The sequence below is a fragment of the Diadema setosum genome, chromosome 1 (genome assembly GCF_964275005.1).
Source record: "Diadema setosum chromosome 1, eeDiaSeto1, whole genome shotgun sequence".
Lineage (NCBI taxonomy): Eukaryota > Metazoa > Echinodermata > Echinoidea > Diadematoida > Diadematidae > Diadema > Diadema setosum.
Genome location: NC_092685.1, coordinates 6444316 through 6463996, shown reverse-complemented (window position 1 = coordinate 6463996; position 19681 = coordinate 6444316). Strand labels below are relative to the sequence as shown.

The 19681-nt window shown below is 39.0% G+C and overlaps 2 protein-coding genes across 2 annotated transcripts in view; both read right to left on the bottom strand.

The window, feature by feature from the left end:
• The window catches only part of LOC140233727 (ribosome quality control complex subunit NEMF-like), a 36442-nt gene extending 34051 nt beyond the window's left edge, over positions 1-2391 (bottom strand). Inside the window, exons 1-3 of the mRNA XM_072313831.1 lie at positions 2325-2391; positions 886-954; positions 409-637 (exon numbers count right to left, since the gene is read on the bottom strand). Of these exons, the coding sequence (XP_072169932.1) occupies positions 409-637; positions 886-954; positions 2325-2383 (357 nt within the window). The 5' untranslated portion in view covers positions 2384-2391. The remainder of the gene's footprint in view (positions 1-408; positions 638-885; positions 955-2324) is intronic.
• A 4364-nt stretch (positions 2392-6755) lies between these two features.
• On the bottom strand, positions 6756-12720 carry LOC140226198 (histone H3.3A). The gene is made up of 4 exons (XM_072306692.1): positions 12630-12720; positions 9427-9588; positions 8562-8710; positions 6756-7717 (listed from the first exon to the last, which is right to left on the bottom strand). Exons 2-4 carry the CDS (start codon positions 9557-9559, stop codon positions 7589-7591), a joined length of 411 nt encoding a protein of 136 aa, XP_072162793.1. The 5' UTR covers positions 9560-9588; positions 12630-12720; the 3' UTR covers positions 6756-7588.
• Positions 12721-19681: the final 6961 nt, after the last annotated feature.

Here is a 19681-nt window from a genome sequence, read left to right as displayed (position 1 = left end):
TTTTTTGCGCTAGGCCGGGTCAGAAGAGTTTCGCGTGTTTTTAATTCCGCGGAATCAAGACATCACGCACAGGAACGTATGGCAAGCAAAAATGTTCGCGTGTTTTTATTTTCGCGCTAGTTTCTGGTTGCGCGAAATGTGCGAAAATTTCAACACCGCGAAAATTTCCACTTTTATAGTACATCACATATTTGAGTGATTTGTTTGATGCTAATGTGAATACACATGTGGTGTGCAAGAGTCAGTCTCTTGGAAATGCAATTTTGTGTGCTCTGTCGTAAAACGTACATCACAGAATGCTTGCAATTTTTTTCTACAACTTTGCTGTACTGCACTTCTATCTATAGTGTTTCTGTATAAAGCTATACAGCTTTGAAGCAAAAAAAAAAATACAAAAAAACTCCTTACCCTGTCATAGAGCTCCACAATGACATGATATGCTGCTTCGTCCGAACCAAACTGGAGGTCAACAATGCGGTCAACACCAAGCTGTTTGATTTCAACCAGGCGGCGTCCTTTCAGATGCTTCCTCAGCTTCATGGCAAAGTTGGAGGGCATGTTGCTCTTGGGCCAGTCAAAGGAGGTGGTGTGGATGTGTGTGCCCGATTCAAAGAGCAAGACAACCTTCTGATCAGACCTGATGAAACAGAAAATGGAATTTCTCACACCATTTGCTGGCTTCCATCAGATATTGCAGTCATTTTCTCAAATGTCTGCTGACATAGTAAACCAACAAAAGAATGCATATTTTTCTGTTCTATAAGAAATAATCTCAAGATCTGGACAATAACCTTCCATTCTACAATATTTTCCACAAGTTTCCTGACACTCGGTGGTATTTGATAAATGTGGGTGACTACCTTTTTACCAGTTACTGGTACTCACCCTCCTAGTCTGATCAGGTAGGTCTTGTTGTTGACATCATACACATTGAGCACACGCAGTCCAAGCAATCTGATATTTCAAGGGATGGCAAAAGAAAAGACACAAAATGAATAAACTATAAAAGGGAAGATTATGCAGGATATACTTGCCCTGATTACACAGTTTAATTCAAATTATCACTTGTTTACAGCCCCTACATGAGTATCGATACAGAATCCTCTCTGTGTACGCTGCTGGGGCTGGAGTGTACAGCCGCACGGCCAAAAGCGGGACTTTTTTGTGTGTGTGTCCAGCAATTATCATGCTGATGACTTCTAACTTTACGAGGGTAAACAGTGTGGAGAGAAGTGATTTACACTCAGTGTGCACACAAAGCGATAAATCATCATTTTCGACACATTGTATTTGTAAATTATGGAAGTTAGAATTAATAACATCAAAAACAGAAAAAAACATAAATAATCAAGATTAGATTTAGGTAGGTCTCAGCTACCAAGCGTATGTAAATGAAATTAATTCAGAATACACTTAATAGTCAAATCATAGACATAATGGTCTTACAGAGTCCCTTCTAGTATACTTTATTTACTTTTTTTGATGTATTTCAACGGCAATTGTTCAGTCTGACGTGACTTGCTGCAGCTGTGCTGTGACATAGCTGCATTTATATAAGGTAAATGTTTCAATAGATGCCTAGAAATTTACTGGAGCAAAACACCCCGTTTGCGGCAGGCTTTGTACAAGATGTCTATTTGCGGCAGGGGCCATTTTATTCATTGATGAAAATGCCTTAATTATCAGGTGTCATTTCCCATAACATTTGCGAGTAACTCCTGCTTGTGTTTTTCAAGTGGGACTAAAGCACAAATGATGATCATCGTTGATTGTAATTAGCTGTTTTACTTTTATGAATGAATGAAAGTGCCCCTACTGCCAGAAACAGGCACCGTGCCGCAAAAGAGTTGTTTCAATGTTTACTCAGTAAACTGCACTGATACCTTTTAATGTTTTATATGTAGGGATATGGCCAATTAATTTAGATAGAAACTAGAGTTCTATTAAATTATGCGTTTATTTTAGTGGTTCTACTCTAGCCTAGATCCAATTACTTGTGGCTGTGCAATTGTCATTGTGTAAAAGTTGTATTAGACTAAGAGTATTCTTCTAGACTCTACACCTACAAAGTAAATCTAAAGGGGGTGTTTTCTACTGCACATGCAGAAGTGTTAGATCTAGTGTTCATGCTATGCTCCCTCGCCTCGCCCTCTTCAATCCACCTACCTGGTTCATGGTAACATAAATCAGATGGTGTGGGACTACACTACATAATATACAGTGGTAGCATTCTGTCTCTGTATCAATGTTTGTCATAATTACATTATCAGAAAACATCATATCGAGTTAAAACAGAGCTAGGTATCCAAAAACATTATTCTTACTTTGTACCAATCTCAGACAGCAGGGCCCGAAGGTCAATGGTCGTAAATCGTGACTTCATCTTCACAGGCGCGATCGAGTAACGCGACAAGCAGCGACGACTGTACTACTGGCGCAGCGTGTACGGATCCGATGCACTACTAGCTAGGCATGCAATATTTACATCAGTTTTGAAAGCCTTTCCGGACGTTACGCAACAAGGGAGAAGGATCACGCTCGCAAAATGAGCGCAACAAATGCAGACATTTAAAAAAAAAATAAATCTCATTTAATTGTTTTAGTTTGTTTGTTTGTTTTTCAGGTGGTAATCAGTGGTGAATTTCTCATGGTTTGAGTCAAGTCATCGAATAAAAAGTCAGCAATTGTACAGCAATGCTGTAATAGTAACACACAATTACACAAAACCATTCTAATTATTGATATGATAGATAAAATTAATGCGTACGTGTTCAGAGCTACCAAGTCTCACGCATTCTGCGTGAGACTCAAGCATTTAGGGTCTGTCTCACGATCTCACGCATGGCACCCATTTTTCTCACGCATCTGGTGAAGTCTGCAATTTGGGCCAAAAATAAGGAGCATATCTCAAAGGATTAGAGTGATAGTTGCAATTGAAGGTATATATTTCCCTTTTGCCTTTCAAAATTAGAAAAAAATAGTCACTTAAGTATGCACCAGATCGCATCATTAAGAGCTAATGATTTAAAAAAGCTCCCTACCACGGGAGGGGGACACCCTCCTCGTTCGCGTGCGCATGCGCGCGAGCGCCGAGACGCCGAGTCATAAAAATCTCACTCATAAAAGTTTTTTGAACTTGGCATCTCTGCGTGTTAGGAGTAAATTTCATACCGACTTCCTTCTCATCGGCCCCCTCCCTCTTCTCCACCCCTTCCCCCTCCTCTTTATTCTGTCAAGTGTATTGCAGTCGGAATGGCCTATGATATCTTGTATATGATGCAGTATTTGGTACCCTGGGGTACCAAATGAAAATTCGCCATTGTGTTGAATTGATTATTTTTTTTTTCAGCGCTGTACCCTGGCTTACCAAAAAATGTGTCAAAATATTTTTTAGTATTATTATGCACAAAAATGTTTTCTTATTTGTGATTATGCATCAATTAATGCATGCAAGTGTACCGGTACTTCGAAAAACACCTATATGGTGCTAGTTCATTGCGACGACTTTGCCGTATCCGAATTCAGAATCGGCGTGTCTGAATTCGGATATGCATTATAAATAATGGGCATGAGATGGCGCTATACAAAGCGGTACCCCGGGTTACAACGGTACCCCGGTGTACGGCGTGCCGAATCATATATAGATCTATGGAAAAAGAGAGCAGTACCTAAAATAACGATTGAAATCTCTTGCACCAAGAAATGCTCTGAGATTCCTGAAGAGGAAACAAAGTCTGACTCTGATTTTGGAAGGCATTGCATGTCTTCTTTCAGTTTATGCCAAGTATACCCTCAGATACAATGGCCATATGCGTGCAATATCTTCCATAAAATGTTTTATAAAAGGTGAGTTTCAGTGGAAGAAATGGTTACTTTGAAGAATTTCAGTGAAATCAAAGCACAACATACATACCTGTACTATGGACATTTTTTATATTCATACTTTTTAATAGCAAAGTTCATGATGAAAACAGAGACTAAATTATGCAGGGCTGTATGTCCACTCCCTTATCAGTGATTGTCCAGAGCATCAGTCAAGATATCTGTGAAGGCTGTGTACGCATGTTTGTTTGTATAACACACACACACACACACACACATACATGCACACACACATAATACTTATACATATATACCATATACACTGTATATAAAAAAATGGTCTATGTGTATGTGTAAGTACAAGACCTGTGTGGAACAGAGAACAAATGCTTTTGACTCTGACTCTCATGGCAAGGCTCTGAAAGAATGAAATGTTTGATTCTACATGTACATCATGAAACCAAATACCACAAAAGGCAAAACACTTCACATGCTGATCAACATTCAATCATCCACCTCTCCATTCTATTTCCTTGGGATTGACAGTGTGAAAAGTGTATTCCATTATCACCAACAACTGCACCAACACACCAAAGTTCTCCAGTTTGTGCTGTACAGATCACAATGCACTCTGTGCAGAACAGAGCATGACTGAAATAATGATGCATGATGTAACAACTAAATATTCACTACACCATTAGTTGTTGTTTTTTTATTGTAAAACTACATGTACTACAATTTGCTAAAAGGCTGCGGAATGAGGAAAAGCAAATTATTTCACAACTGCACAGGACTGGAAAGTCATAAAAATTCCACACTCGAATAGTGCACCTAGCACAATCTCCTTTAAATTCTCTTTAATCTGCATAACTCGGATAATGCTGAATGTCTGTCACTTCCTTTTCCATTCTTTAATTTGTGGGATATTCTTTGACGCTGGGTAATGTGCACTATCAATACAGTCATTCATTTAAGTCTTCAGAACGGTAACAAAATGAAGCGAGAAAGCTGGAGAAGATTTATACAATGTATGTATAGCACTTAGGACGATCCAACTGCAGCAAAGATGTGATGTAGAGGTAGTTATAGTCCTGTATTCAATCATACACACAATAGAATACATTACTGACAATACAGATTACAGTAATGTTGTAAGTGGGCCCACTGATGCCTTTCAGGAAAGATCAAAAAGTTATTGAGACAATGCTTAATCAGCCTCACATCTGCTAATTGTATCTGGAATTTGGAACTACAAATGTATCTGGAACAGTAAAGACATCAGAATTTATCAGACATCATACCACTGAATATATTTTTCAATCATAGCTGGCCACAGATTTTTCAATGTGAGGCAACTAAATGCAGACAATTTGGTCCTCTGCGTCACACATCCATTTGCTGGTGATTTAAAGGATAAGAAGCTTCATACAGGAAGTAACTCTGCTCAGATTCATTTCCTGATCTGCTGCATTAGCACAATGGTTCATAGTCGTAATAACATTTATTTTTTGGGTAAATTATCCCTTAATGGAAATCATTCCCAACTTACAAGGGTAATGGAAACATAAAATTTGAACAAATATGTATGATACCATTCTCTCCTCTCCTCTTCTCTCTCACTCTCTCTCTCTCTATGCTGTTTAATACAAAGATTCCCCTTTTTAAAGATGTAATTTAATATAAGCTGTTAGGCATAAAGGTGAGTTACTTCAGTTGAGGGACTCAAAACAAATAGAATACTGGTATGCCATTCCATCAAGAAAATGCTTCTGGCTGCCGAGTGCTCCATTCAAGGAGATGTCTGTACTCCAAGACATCATCATTTGTCATATCATACAAAAGCTTGGTCTGACAGCTTTTCGTGCAATTATTTACCAATTTAATTAGATCTCAGAAAGTCTCCCTCACCAAAGAACTGCAACCAAATGGAGGAAAAACAAATAGTAATGTACCTTTACCAGTACAATTTACTGAAAATGAGTTCTTGTAAAAGTGAATCGTTAACATTGTACTACAGAACTTCATTACTGAACACATGACCGCATAAGGTATCAGATGGCAATAACAAAACTTAACTACGATATCAAGATGTAAAAGATTGCATAATTCTTGAATACTGCAAACTTTCTGAGAAGTCAGGAGAGCCAATAGTTCAAATGCACAAAAACACTGAAAATTGGGAATGAAAAGATCTACACCCATGTAGAATGGCGTAAGGAAAAAACGACCACCATCAATCATGCTTGAAATGCTCATTATACTACGGGGGAATACTAGAATAAACTCTAAAACATGAAAACAACCCACAGCACCACTGTCTTAATCTCCTTATGATGTAAGATAAATACAAACACACAAACACATTCACAAACTTACCAGCACAATGCCTGAAAGAAGACTATTTACATAAACATTGTGATATTACAGTATGAGGAATATTCTGAACAAATATTTACTAGAATTAAAGGGAAGATAAAACCCAGAACAATGTGGATTGAGTGAAAGCAGCAACATTAGTAGAACACATCAGTGAAAGTTTGAAGAAAATCGGACAATCGATGCAAAAGTTATGAATTTTTAAAGTTTTGGTGTTGGAACCGCTGGATGAGGAGACTACTAGAGGTTATGACGTATGAGTGGACTACAATATCAAGAAAATATAAAGAAAATACTACAAATATCCATTTTTCATGAAAATTACAAATTCCATCAACTTGATATTGACATATGTTAAGGGTAGCAATTGTTCCCCCTGCTTTCTGAAAGCGGTTGGTCCACTGCTCTTTCATAATTCTAGAAAAGTGAATTTTTGTTGAATATCCTTTATATTTTCTTTGTATTGTTGTCCACTCATACGTCATATCCTCTAGTAGTCTCCTCATCCAGCGGTTCCAACACCAAAATTTTAAAAATTCATAACTTTTGCATCGATTGTCCGATTTTTCTCAAACTTTCACTGATGTGTTCTACTAATGTTGCTGCTTTCACTCAATCCACATTGCTCTTTGGGTTTACCTTCCCTTTAAGGAACTGCAAATAGAACTGGATATGTCTTGTCTTTATACAAACTTCAAACAATACTGGGTCTTCTAATCTATAGATGAATGAGTATTTCCATCTGTATTATATCAAATATTCCTGCATGTAATTTTGTAGCCTGAAAAAGTTAACAATGTGAAGAGCCTCTGTCTTTAAGATATATTTTTTTTTTTTTAATCATTCACAACTTACAAGGAAAACAAATGAAATTGTCAAATGTTTCAACTAATGATACAAACAGTACATCAGTTGCAGAGAAAAAAACTAACAAACAAAACAAAGGGGAGGGGGATAGGGAAGGAGGCAAGGAGGTAGGGGACAATGAAGTTATCTGTAGATTTCATGAGTATCTTAAAATATGGCTTGACACATAGGGCTCCCACTGACACAAATGCTGTACATGAAACACAAGTAAAAAGTATGGGTGCAATAATGTGAAAAGAAATCTACAAAAGTGAATTTCCCTTCCAAGATAATAATGTCAAAGATACATTCACGAAACAGTTGAAGACAACTAATGCCTACGTGATTCAAAAACATTGTACTTTCATAATAGCAAACAGATTTTCACACAAAAACAGGTACTCAACATGATGGATTGAGATTGTTGATGCTCAACATCCTTCTAATTAATGTGATAATGAAGCAAGAACTATACAACTTGACAAAATCAGAAAGCAGACATAAACAGTGGATGCTATGAGAATGCTGATTACACACAGAGCCTCTAAGCACGCTCCCCGCGGATACGGCGAGCCAACTGGATGTCCTTGGGCATGATGGTGACCCGCTTAGCGTGGATGGCACACAGGTTGGTGTCCTCAAAAAGACCTACCAGATAGGCCTCACTGGCTTCCTGCAGAGGTTCCAGAAACAATCTGATTACAAACTAGTAATTGCATACGCAATTGCATACACCAAACGTTATACATTTACCCAATGCAAATTTGTATCAAACTCTTTTTTTTTTTCCACTGCTGTGCTCTCTAACTGCCAGTCAAGTCATACCTGCCAACATTTCAAGATGAAATATCTTACTCGTGGATTGCAAAAATCTTATTTTATATGCAAACTGAAGTTAAAATTCTTACTTTCAGTCAAATCTTCAGAAAATACACATGAAAGGTATATCTAAATATTTTTTTAAAAACTTATTTCTCTGACAGAAAATCTTATTTTGCTATTTTTAATGTAAAAAATCTTACTGAATCTGATAAAATCTTATTAGTTGGCAAGTATGTCAAGTATCAACAGAGTTGCATGTGAATCAAGCACAAGGAAATGGTTGAACATTTACAGTCATCATCATCATCAGAATAAAGAAACATACAAACAAAAGCAAAACAGTAAGCCCAATTAAGGCAGACATGTTGTCCATTTTCCCTGAAGTAAATGTGGCATCTTATTCCCTTGGCCAAAGCAAACTTTCAGTAAGGAAATGACAGTTATGAATCCCATAGGTATGCACACAGCCTAGTTAAAACTGCAAAAGGAAACAGAATTATTGGTTAATACATGTATATAAGTCAGGATAACTTCTCTTTGTTACAGAAGAATATTGAAGCTGGACAGCAAGCTTATTGTTGTAAGTAGATGTCATTTTTCCACATTAAGCTTAGAGGGACTAACTACCTTCACCAAAAAGAAAAAAAAATACAGCAACTAAAACATTCGAATGGCAGCCTGAAAATCATCCTGACCTGCAAGGCTCCAATTGCAGCACTCTGAAATCGCAACTCTGTCTTGAAGTCCTGGGCGATCTCACGAACCAGACGCTGGAAAGGCAGCTTGCGGATGAGCAGCTCAGTGCTTTTCTGGTAGCGACGGATCTCACGGAGAGCCACAGTACCTGTACAAAAAAGGAAAGAAAAAAATGAACTCAAATCAATTTTGTATGTACATGAGATTAACGAACATCCACCTTATGCTCTTTAGAAAGACACCACTACGAGCAAATATGAGATTGGTAATTTTTTCTACTGTATACGTCATATACAAGTATTTTGCGAGTCTAAAATTTTGCAAATCAGGAATTCCCGACGATTTCGCAAGTGGTTAAATTCACGATTGTGGAGTCCTAAACTGAACGGAGAAGTGTACACGCACGTCACATTCACATCGGGACCAGAGTCAATATTTTTGCGTCTTTAACTACGCAAGTAGCACCCGACTCGCGAAATTCACGAAAATAAAAACCTCGCGAAATATTGGCCTATACAGTCATTGATTGCAATGGCTTTCATCCACTTTCATCTCTTTGAGAAGTAGTACCAAAATTTGTTCCCACACATGTTCTTGAAATTTCATGACAATACACTAGGCTGCATCATTCATTGAATTAATATGTCAATGATAAAGTTGTCATTACTCAAACAATCTGTGTCTCTTTTTATATGATCTTCCAAACCAAAATGAAAAGCCGAATTTTGCGTTATACATTTTTGGTGGTTTACCAGAACTTTGTATTTGCTCTCTACAGCGTGATTAAACCATACACATGTAATCACAAAACAGTGATGATATAGAATACAACATGTTCAATGTCCAGACATCTGCTTTTGTTACCTGGCCTGTATCGATGTGGTTTCTTCACACCACCCGTGGATGGGGCACTCTTGCGAGCTGCCTTTGTGGCCAACTGCTTTCTTGGAGCCTTTCCTCCAGTAGACTTACGGGCTGTTTGCTTGGTACGGGCCATTGCTGAGTAGAGTTACACTAATGCAAAAGCTGCAAAGGTCAGAATAAGGAATTGGGATGTTACCGAGTGTAACTGAGGGCAAAGGTACAGTAGAATTTACGTGTGTACCCTATGTGGGGAAAGTTTTATTTATTTTCTTTTTTTATATATAACCATAGACATGAAGCAACATCTAGTAATTCAGCTTTTATCACAATCATTGGTGAGGTTATTGCCAAAAGAATGATGGTTTGAATATATTACTTTCTACACAAAGTCTGCAAAAGCTGTTTTCATTTTATTTTCAGTTTGAAGACATATATTTTTTTTTTTTAAATCTTGAAAATTAATTTGCCAGAGAAATATCATATGTATGAAAACAAAATCACTAGACTGTTACTATTTAAGGATGTAATTAACAAAAGTACTAATGAATGCTCTATTGGCCATTACGCCCCTGTGGTCAGGTACACCTTTGCGAAGGTGTGTTCTTGTTCTTTTAGCTGTCATGCCCCCCTCTTTGTTAAATCATTTTTTTGGTTCTATGGTGACAAAAGTAGAGTACTAATGAATGTTCTATTGGCCGTCATGCGCCTATGGTGACAAAAGTAGTGTACTAATGAATGTTCTATTGGCCGTCATGCGCCTGTGTCATGTACACCTTTGCAAAGGTGTCTTTTTAGCTGTCATGCCCCTCTTTTTGTTCAATCATTTTTTTGGTTCTATGGTGACAAAGGCTATCAAAGTTTAGTATTTTTATCAGTGAAAGTAGTGGTAGCAGAAGAAACTGCCTGCCATTTTCTGCACACAACCACAAAAACAAAATAAAACAAAATGCGCAGTTAGGAGAAGGTAGTTTGACTGTGTGTTGTGTCACCACTATCTGAAAAAAAAAAAAAATCAAAAAAAAAAAATCAAGAAAGAACCAAAATCCTACAATGGCAAGGTGCCAGACTTGGGGAAGGGGGAGGGGTAACCCCAGGGAGCTCTTTCACATGGTTATACTGTGGAAGTGCCCTAAGTCAACAAAGTGGTGTCTCTGTACAATGAAAAAGGAAAGACAAATTCAAGCATGTTCAAAGTGTCCTATTTTACTAGCAAATGGTTTACTTTTAAACTATACCTGTACTGTAAAAGTGGAAATTTTCATGGTGTTGAAATTTTCACGTATTTCACGCAACCAGAAACTAGCGCAAAAATAAAAGCACGCGAATATTTTTGCATGCCGTATGTTTCTGTGGTTGATGTCTTGATTCCGCGGAATTAAAAACACGGCAACCTCTTCTCACCTGGCCAAGTGCGAAAAATTAGTAGCGCGAAAGTATCCACTTTTACAGTTTTCCATATCTAATTCTAGCCCGACCAGACGCGTCAGACGGACTGTGATACACCAATCTATTAAAGACCATTGAACATGGCCACACAACAACAAAACTGTGGAAAATTTCTTCATTCTTAACACAAATTTTACAAATCACTCACGCGAATTGAAATGCTTGGACTATGAGCATGGCATATCAGTCCATAGTGAGCCCTCATGCAACAGACACTGAGCAAAAAGTCTAATCTTAACCTGGAATGCTGTTATCATCGCTGGGCGATTCAAAATAAATCTTTCCCAACTTTGAACGATGCAAATTGCGCTGCTAAAGTTTGTACACCCGCACGGTGGACAGCGCCCCCTTTGCCCACCATTTTGCAGTGCTGCGCTGACATTTCAAATCATTTCTGCGATTTCTACGATTTCTGCAGCGTATACGACCAAAAAAGGCTTCATTTTCGGTAAGTTGTGATATCTGTATGTCAATATCAATAGCTAAAGACGGAAGCTAAATAGATAAAGTTTTCATTTACATAGTCTGAGTAACAAATATACTGTAGTAAATTCAGAATAGTGTCGGCGCCCCAGTCAATATAGCCCTGTCGCGACACTTGTGTACAGCGACAGGGCTGTGTATAGTTAATCTAATTCCTACCCATTGTGCACTTGCTCATTTAGAGATTGATCCCATGGTCTTGAAAAGATGTTTTTCTACAAGTTCGTCTCAATACCTCCAGTTCATTCCTTCGTTTTTCAAAACAACCTTTGCATGGCTCTTTGCACATTGATGGCGATATGAATACGCATGAAAGTCACAATGTTTTTAGCCTTTGGTCAAGGCGCCCTTTTGCTGCTCGCTGTGTGTAGTGGCAAGCAAAAGAGTCCGAGGGAAACGCGCCCACTAGAAAGCAATCAGGCGCCACACAATGTCGCGCATCAAGAGTGCCTGGTCAAAAGTCTAAACTGCTACCTGCTAAAATTGCTAGCACACGCGCACAGGTTTCAAATCGAAACTGTATGTGGAAACCAATCAGAAACTGTGCGCATTTGATGCCTACTATGGCGCATTCTTGGACCACGGAGGTAATAAACAGTCTGGGGCCTGGGAGGACGAACAGGGAAAGAATATTTCGAAGCTAGATTATGTCAAAGACCGGCCCCGTGCAAGACCACTCACTGCACGTGCACTGCCACGGCACTGCACTGCCAGTGCCACATTATGGGGCACTAAAAGTTTATTAACTGGCAGGATTTCTACATTCATTAAAAATCTCAATCAATTCTAATCAATTGGCTTCAAATAAGGCTCTCTCCTTTATTTCTCTTCTGAATTATCTCCCACTGCCCGATAAATGAGCTACAAATAACTCAAAATGGCCTACTTTCCTGCTTTAACTATTTCTCCTCCAAAGACACTCTGTTCAAGGGATCATGCAAGCAGGCCAAGCACACACTGAAGTCTGTTGTACTACTATACGGCGCGCTATCGCTACTGATTATCAAAACAAAAGCGAATGTGCACACTTATGTACGGACGTAGCGTACAATACACATTGCATTCGATTCATTCTCGTACAGATCACAGCTTCAGAGATCGACTGACAAATGTGGTGACATGATTATCAGAATCAGAATCATTTGTTGTCATTGTAAATAGTTTCTACACGTTCGCCCAGTATGGACAGTAATGACTGATGACCACAACAATGGATTTACTAATGTATTAATAAACGATGAAGAAGAAAATTAGGAATAAAAAAAACCAGTCACCTTTCACAGGCTCTTCTTGGACGTCTCTCTCAAAAAGCGCCACAAGTTTACTCGCACTCAAAGATCGTACATACAGCAATGCGCGCTGTACTCACTCGCACTCCACATAATGTTTTCATACGCTTGTACGTACGCGTACTGCTTCACCACAGTGTAGCACTTCGAACGCGCACGTAGTTCGGCGTGTGAACTCGCACGTATTCCACGTACAAATTTGTACATGATGGCGCTAGTAAAATTTACTGAAAGTAAAAAGAAATAACAATATTTTTATGATGCTGTGCATTTAGACCTAAAGCCACTATCAGTTTACCTTAGGGAACAGTGATTAAAAAATTCGAGTTATGAAATTCGAAAAAAAAATATGTAGGCCTACCATAGAGCTGTATTTACATATCGAATACAGCTCTATGAGGCCTATTTAGCCTAAGTATACAGTTCAGTTCTATCACAAAGCATCCTACCATACCATAGGCCTATTCGTTAAAATATGAGGAGATATTTCGAATCCTTACTACATAAAGACAATTTATCCTAAAAAGCAGTTTGATAAAACACATTAGGGTTTACCCATATTTTAAAAATCTAACAATACTTAACATTATTATAGTGATTAACATTTTTACGTTGATTGTTTCTATTCCTAACTCACATTTTAGAACTACTAAGCACTATAATGGGTTTTTTTTTTTTTTTGGTTTTACCTGCAAATGGTAGTATACCAAAAAAAGAAAAAGAAAAAAAAAGATAAACTAAAATGCAATTCAATAATTCGTAATGTATACTATAAACATAGTGTTAGCTTTTTGGCACAAGTGTAATGTATAATGTCTAAATAGCTGTATTAACTCAAGGAATTAATGCATTTCACTGGAGAAGAAAAAAATGTTTCCGGGTGTTCAACGTTGCCAAATCTGGCATATAATTGTGACGCTTCGGCATGATAGCAATACGAGACGTATTATAGGTCTTCTTCTTTATTTTACTTTTAGCATAATTCTAGCATAATTTACACAGAAATTGAATCAGTGTGGTGTGTGTGTCTGGTGTGGTACCTTTTGTTTGTTTGTTTATACTTGCTTGCTTTTGAGGAGATTTTATTGGCGAGGTAATAATGGGAGCAAAAAACAACAACAACCTGCCGCTTTTCGCTGGACTGATAGTATATGCTCAATACATTTACAAATAAGCTGATCAGTATTATGATTCACTCCACAATTACAGGATTTTGTTTGTTTTCCGCCTTTTCTTGCAATATTTATGCAAAATGCACCAGAGTGAGTTTCCCCAATTCCCTACTCGGTCGGTGCACTCTTCTTCTTCTTCTTCTGATTAAGTCTGCCTCCTTCAATAGACTGAAGATTCTTGCAGACTGGTGCTATTTACATTGATTATAATACAATTTATTTACAGATATTTACAAGCACATAGAAAATTTGACGAAAACACTAGCCACTGTGATCAACCGTTAGACGGTTTCGAAATGATCCCACAGATGGCGCTGAAACAATTTCTGACGACAGGGAATTCCAGTTCCTTACAGTTCTTGGGAAGAGGAGTGAGATTATTGTGTATTTGGTAGATCATAATTAGCCTGTCATTTTCTCTGCGCTGTTCCAGAGCAACACATTAGCCTACATATTCAAATAATTAAGTTGAGGCCAAAGTTTTAACCGGAGAGGAACATGAAATTAGGCAGATTATATTTGTTTTATATGTTGGATCAGCATTTTGACCAACAAAAAAAAAAAAAAAAAAGGACATCAAAGAATAGATGAGGCGATGTTGTGGAGGTATCGGACAACGACCGTTTGAAGCATGCAGCGCGCGATGTCACAATGGTTTTGTGACATTATGTCAATTGCATGGAGTGTCAGAAAGGCCGACCCCATTCTGACATAATTGTCATACTAATGACGTGAAACACTTTCAGCCAATCACTAGAGGATATTATTTTCAAAATCTAAAATATGATATGCCCTTTTTTGGAAAATGACGTCACCTTCTGTGACGCAATTTTCCAAATGGCAAATAGTACTACAATATAGTAGTATATTTGAAATTATATCACAACGCAATCGGCCCGGTCATCATGAAGTATTATTAGGGAGCTTTAGATTTTAGACGCGCGGACGTTCAAAGAGAAAAAAAACATGATCTGAGCGTGCGCAGTAACTTGATCCGCGCTACTGCGCACGCTCAGATCATGTTTTTTTCTCTTTGAACGTCTAAAATCTAAAGCTCTCTATTATTGTGGTATCGCGCACCGCTTCGTATCGAAGTTTATGAAAATATGTCTGAAAGCAATTGTGAACGCAATACTGAGATCGTGCGTTGCTTCTTCTTCTTTCTTTCTTTTTATGTTACGAAGCAACGTTGAATATCGTGACATACATCCCGTCCTGCATGCAACGTATATAAGGTCACTGTAGGATCTTTCCACACTTGCATCGCATCCACACACGACTTCTCGCCTCATTTCCCCTTCTTTTCCCTTCTTTTATTTAAAGTCAAAATATGAAACAAATAATTCATATAGGGGAGGGTGGGGAGAAGTGGGACAAAAATTGTGATTTGATGAATTTCTTCCCTTTTCTGATATAAATCTATTTATATGGAGCCTACATGTCTCAAAGACCCAACTTTAAGCTGCTGATGCTATAAGCCACATGGTGGGTTGTTACCTCATATTCCTAAGTCTCATTTGTGGTATTGATTTGAAAGGCTTCTGATCGAGGTGAGTAAGCCACTCCGTCGGAGTGGGACATTGGTTAGGGTGAAGTACACACTAAGAAATAAGGGTTCAAATTTGAACCCCAGAGGGTGCAACTTTGCAACCCAATAAGCAATTTGCACCCTTAGAGGTGCAATACGCTGAATTTTGAACCTATACAGGGGTGCGCATTTGCACCCTCAGGTTTTTGGTAATCGAGGGTGCAGACGTGCACCATAAACATTAATATCTTGTGATTTGAAAATTTGGACCACGAGTACCAAGGTTTTGCTCGTAAGATCAAACTTACACTCTGATAGATATGTCCGAATCTTTGTATATAGGTACGAATATAAATATTAAGATATTTAATTGTCTACTTGCATAATAAAAGGTGCAATTGTGCAATCTTTTATTTTAGTGTGTATAGGATAAACAGTATATAACTATATACGCTAGACACTTACAAGCATAAATATCATATAATAATGTGTGTGTGTGTGTGTGTGTGCGTGGCCCTAACACACAGAAATGTGGGTGTGTGTGTGTTTGACTATTTGCACATGAAGAGTTTCATCACAAAATGTGATATATCCATTACGGTCCATCAGAGACAGTTGCATTAAAAGCATTCAGATAAAGAAAATGAAAGATAAAAGAAAATAATAAGAAAATCTTTGATATATTTATCATAACTTTGAATACAGGGAGAAGTGGGACAGTGATGCTGTCCCAGTTCATCCCAGCACCCTAACAATTCAAAATGGCGGCTAAAAAGTACATCACAATTTAATTAATTTTTGCACAGAAAAAAAAAATTAATGCAAATTATTGGAACTCATAAGGCCTACTATAGCATGCTATTAAGTGCCTGCGAAAGCCGTACGATGAATTCAGAAAGCACTTCACCCTGAATGCAAAAAAAAAAAAAAAATGTGGAAAAGTGTCCTAAAAATAATTCAAAATTAAACTTTTCCACAGAGTTGTTGCAGAGCAGTACCATATGCTTATACTCTAAGACTTGAAAGCTGATTAGTTCAAAACTTTTTGAGATAATAGTTTATAGTTATGAGAGTGTCGAGGTGTCCCACTTCTCCTACGTCCTATATATAAGTATTTTAGTTCACCCTTATACTCTGCCTAATGTTGATGCCTCTATCAGTGCGTCCCTAAGTGTAATGATGTATGATGCCACCCCCCCCCCCCAAAAAAAAAAGAAAAAAAAAATCACAATCGGATTTTTGTATTGATAGCTTCCAATATGATTAAACAGTCTATGCTGTTTGGTCACAGTGATAAATGTGAAGCATGTCGTGGATGTGATTCTTCCAAATTTAGCACTTGGATGCTCTTGACAATGGACATAACTTGGAGGGAAGGGATTCCTGAACAATGTTCTACAAAAATTCTCATTTCTCTGAAGCATAAGTTAGATAACGGATGGGGTTTTCTGCAAGTGGGTAATAAGTTACAGTTTCACCGTCCCTGAAATTGTATTTGGATTGTTATTGCGGAGGGTCCCGTTGTATTTTTTTTTTTTTTTTTGGTGACATAGGTATTTGGAGTCACCTCTATAAACGCCATGCAGCAACGGCGTAAATCCATGCAGCTGAGGAGTGGGGGGGGGGGGGGGGATGGTCACCATCACCACGATTACAAGCCCATAACCGGACCGGCGCAGCCTTTTTTTTTGGGGGGGGGGGGAGAAGCTTTGTGCCCCCCTCCCCTCCACCCCCGCCCCCCCACACACACACACTTTACAGGGATTGGATGCCCCACTCTTTTGCATGAAATATAAAGTGGGAGAAAAGTGGCAGCAACAACATAAAGACTTTCCGTTCCTTTATGTTGCTTTTTTTTTTTTTTTTTTTGCTTGTCAGACGACTTTCGGCGGAAAATCAGACCTTAAAAGTATGAAAACATTTTTTTTTTTTTTTTTTTTGGGGGGGGGGGAAATATCTGTGAGAGGAAGCGGAACGACCGAACGGGGGAAGGGTGTGTATGGGGGGGGGGGGGTTATCCCTCTCCCATACGAGGAATATTTTGCATTTTCAGTCCTGAAATTCAGCGATCTGGTGCACACTTGTGGTGAAAATTTTCTTTTCTTTTCTTTAAAAAAACCAATAAGAAAATGAAATATTCACAATATATTATTGAATGACAAAATCGTGGTAATTTAGCTCTTGCTGTGCGACATCACTGTGAAGGCCTACTAAATAATGGGGCCTATCATCGGCGTAGACAGGATTTGATCTTAGGAGGAGCGGTGTGAGAACGAATCAAGCGAGGGGGGAGGGTATATGGTAGGGGGGTTTCCCCCTCCTACGGTGAAATCTCTTTGCGTTGAAAATTTTAACATTTTTCAGTCCAAAAACTGCCGTTTGTAGCTATATTCTTCGCTTTGGAAATTAAGGGGGGCGCACCAGGCGCAACTGCTGTCAATCACTGGCAGCAACATCAGGAGAATGGCATAGCGATTAAATGCGAGCGAGGGGAGCGAGCGAGCATGAAAATGTTAACATTGCAGTCTAAAAACTGCCGTTTGTAGCTATACTTTTTCGCTTTGGAAATTAAGGGGGGCCGCATCAGGCGCAACTGCTGGCAATTACTGGCAGCAACATCAGGAGAATGGCATAGCAGTTAAATGCGAGCGAGCTTGAAAATTTTGACATTTTACAGTCTAAAGACTGCCGTTTGTGTATGGCTGTATTTTTTCGCTTTGGAAATTAAGGGGGGTACACCAGGCGCAACTGCTGTCAATCACTGGCAGCAACATCAGGAGAATGGCATAGCCATAGCAATTAAATGCGAGCGAGCGGAGTGAGCGAGCATGAAAATTTTAACATTTTACAGCCTAAAAACTGCCGTTTGTAGCTATACTTTTTCGCTTTGGAAATTAAGGGGGCCGCATCAGGCGCAACTGCTGGCAATTACTGGCAGCAACATCAGGAAAATGGCATAGCAGTTAAATGCGAGCGAGCCGGGCGAGCGAGCTTGAAAATTTTGACATTTACAGTCCAAAGACTGCCGTTTGTGGCTGTATTTTTTCGCTTTGGAAATTATGGGGGCACACCGGGCGCAACTGCCGGCAATCGGGCAGCAACATCAGAATGGCATAACGATTAAATGCGAGCGAGCGAAGCGAGTGAGCTTGAAAAATTTGATATTTTAATATCCCACATGTCCTTTGTGGCTGTACTAGTATTTTTTCGCTTTGGAAATTAAGGGGGGGGGGCGCACAGGGCGAAAACTTCTGGCAATTACTGGCAGCAACATCAGGAGAATGGCATAATGATTGAATGCGAGCGAGCGAAGCGAATGAGCTTGAAAATTTTGACATTTTCCAGCCCCAAAAACTGTCGTTTGTGGCTGTATTTTGTCGCTTTGGAAATTAAAGGGGCGCATCGGGCAAAAACTGTTGGCAATTACTGGCAGCAAAATCACGAGAATGGCATAATGATTAGATGCGAGCGAGCTTCAAAATTTTGACATTGCTTTGACAGTCGAAAAACTGCCGTTTGTAGCTATATTTTTCGCTTTGGAAATTAAGGGGGCGCACCGGGCGAAAACTGCTGGCAATTATACTGGCAGCAACATCAGGAGAATGGAATAATAATCAAATGCGAGCGAGCGAAGTGAGCGAGCTTCAAAAATTTGACATTTTACAGTCCCCAAACTGCCGTTTGTAGCTATATTTTTCGCTTTGGAAATTAAGGGGGGCGCATGCTCACAATCACTGGCAGCAACATCAGGAGAATGGCATAGCAATTAAATGCGAGCGAGCGGAGCGAGCGAGCTTGAAAATGTTCACATGGTCTACAGTCTAAAAACTGCCGTTACTGTAGCTATATTTTTTCGCTTTGGAAATTTAGGGGGCACACCGAGTGCAACTGCCGACAATTACTGGCAGCAACATCAGGAGAATGGCATAGCGGTTAAATGCGAGCGAGCGGAGCGAGCGAGCTTGAAAATTTTGACATTTTATACAGTCCAAAGACTGCCGTTTGTGGCTGTATTTTTTCGCTTTGGAAATTAAGGGGGCACACCGGGCGCAACTGCCGGCAATTACTGGCAGCAACATCAGGAGAATGGCATACTGATTAAATGCTAGCGAGCGAAGCGAGTGAGCTTGAAAATTTTGACATTTTCCAGTCCTAAAAACTGTTTGTAGCTATATTTTCGCTTTGGAAATTAAGGGGGGCGCACCGGGCGCACCTGCTGTCAATCACTGGCAGCAACATCAGGAGAATGGCATAGCGGTTAGATGCGAGCGAGCGGAGCGAGCGAGTTTCAAAATTTTAACATTTTACACTCCAACAACTGCCGTTTGTAGCTATAT

Excerpts from the sequence above, each read along its gene's own strand:
- LOC140226198 (XM_072306692.1), bottom strand. The coding sequence starts at position 9,559 with ATGGCCCGTACCAAGCAAACAGCCCGTAAGTCTACTGGAGGAAAGGCT. Across the intron at positions 8,711-9,426 it reads ACCACATCGATACAGGCCAG|GTACTGTGGCTCTCCGTGAG; the intron begins GTAACAAAAGCA and ends TTTTTTGTACAG. Across the intron at positions 7,718-8,561 it reads CTGCAATTGGAGCCTTGCAG|GAAGCCAGTGAGGCCTATCT; the intron begins GTCAGGATGATT and ends GAACCTCTGCAG.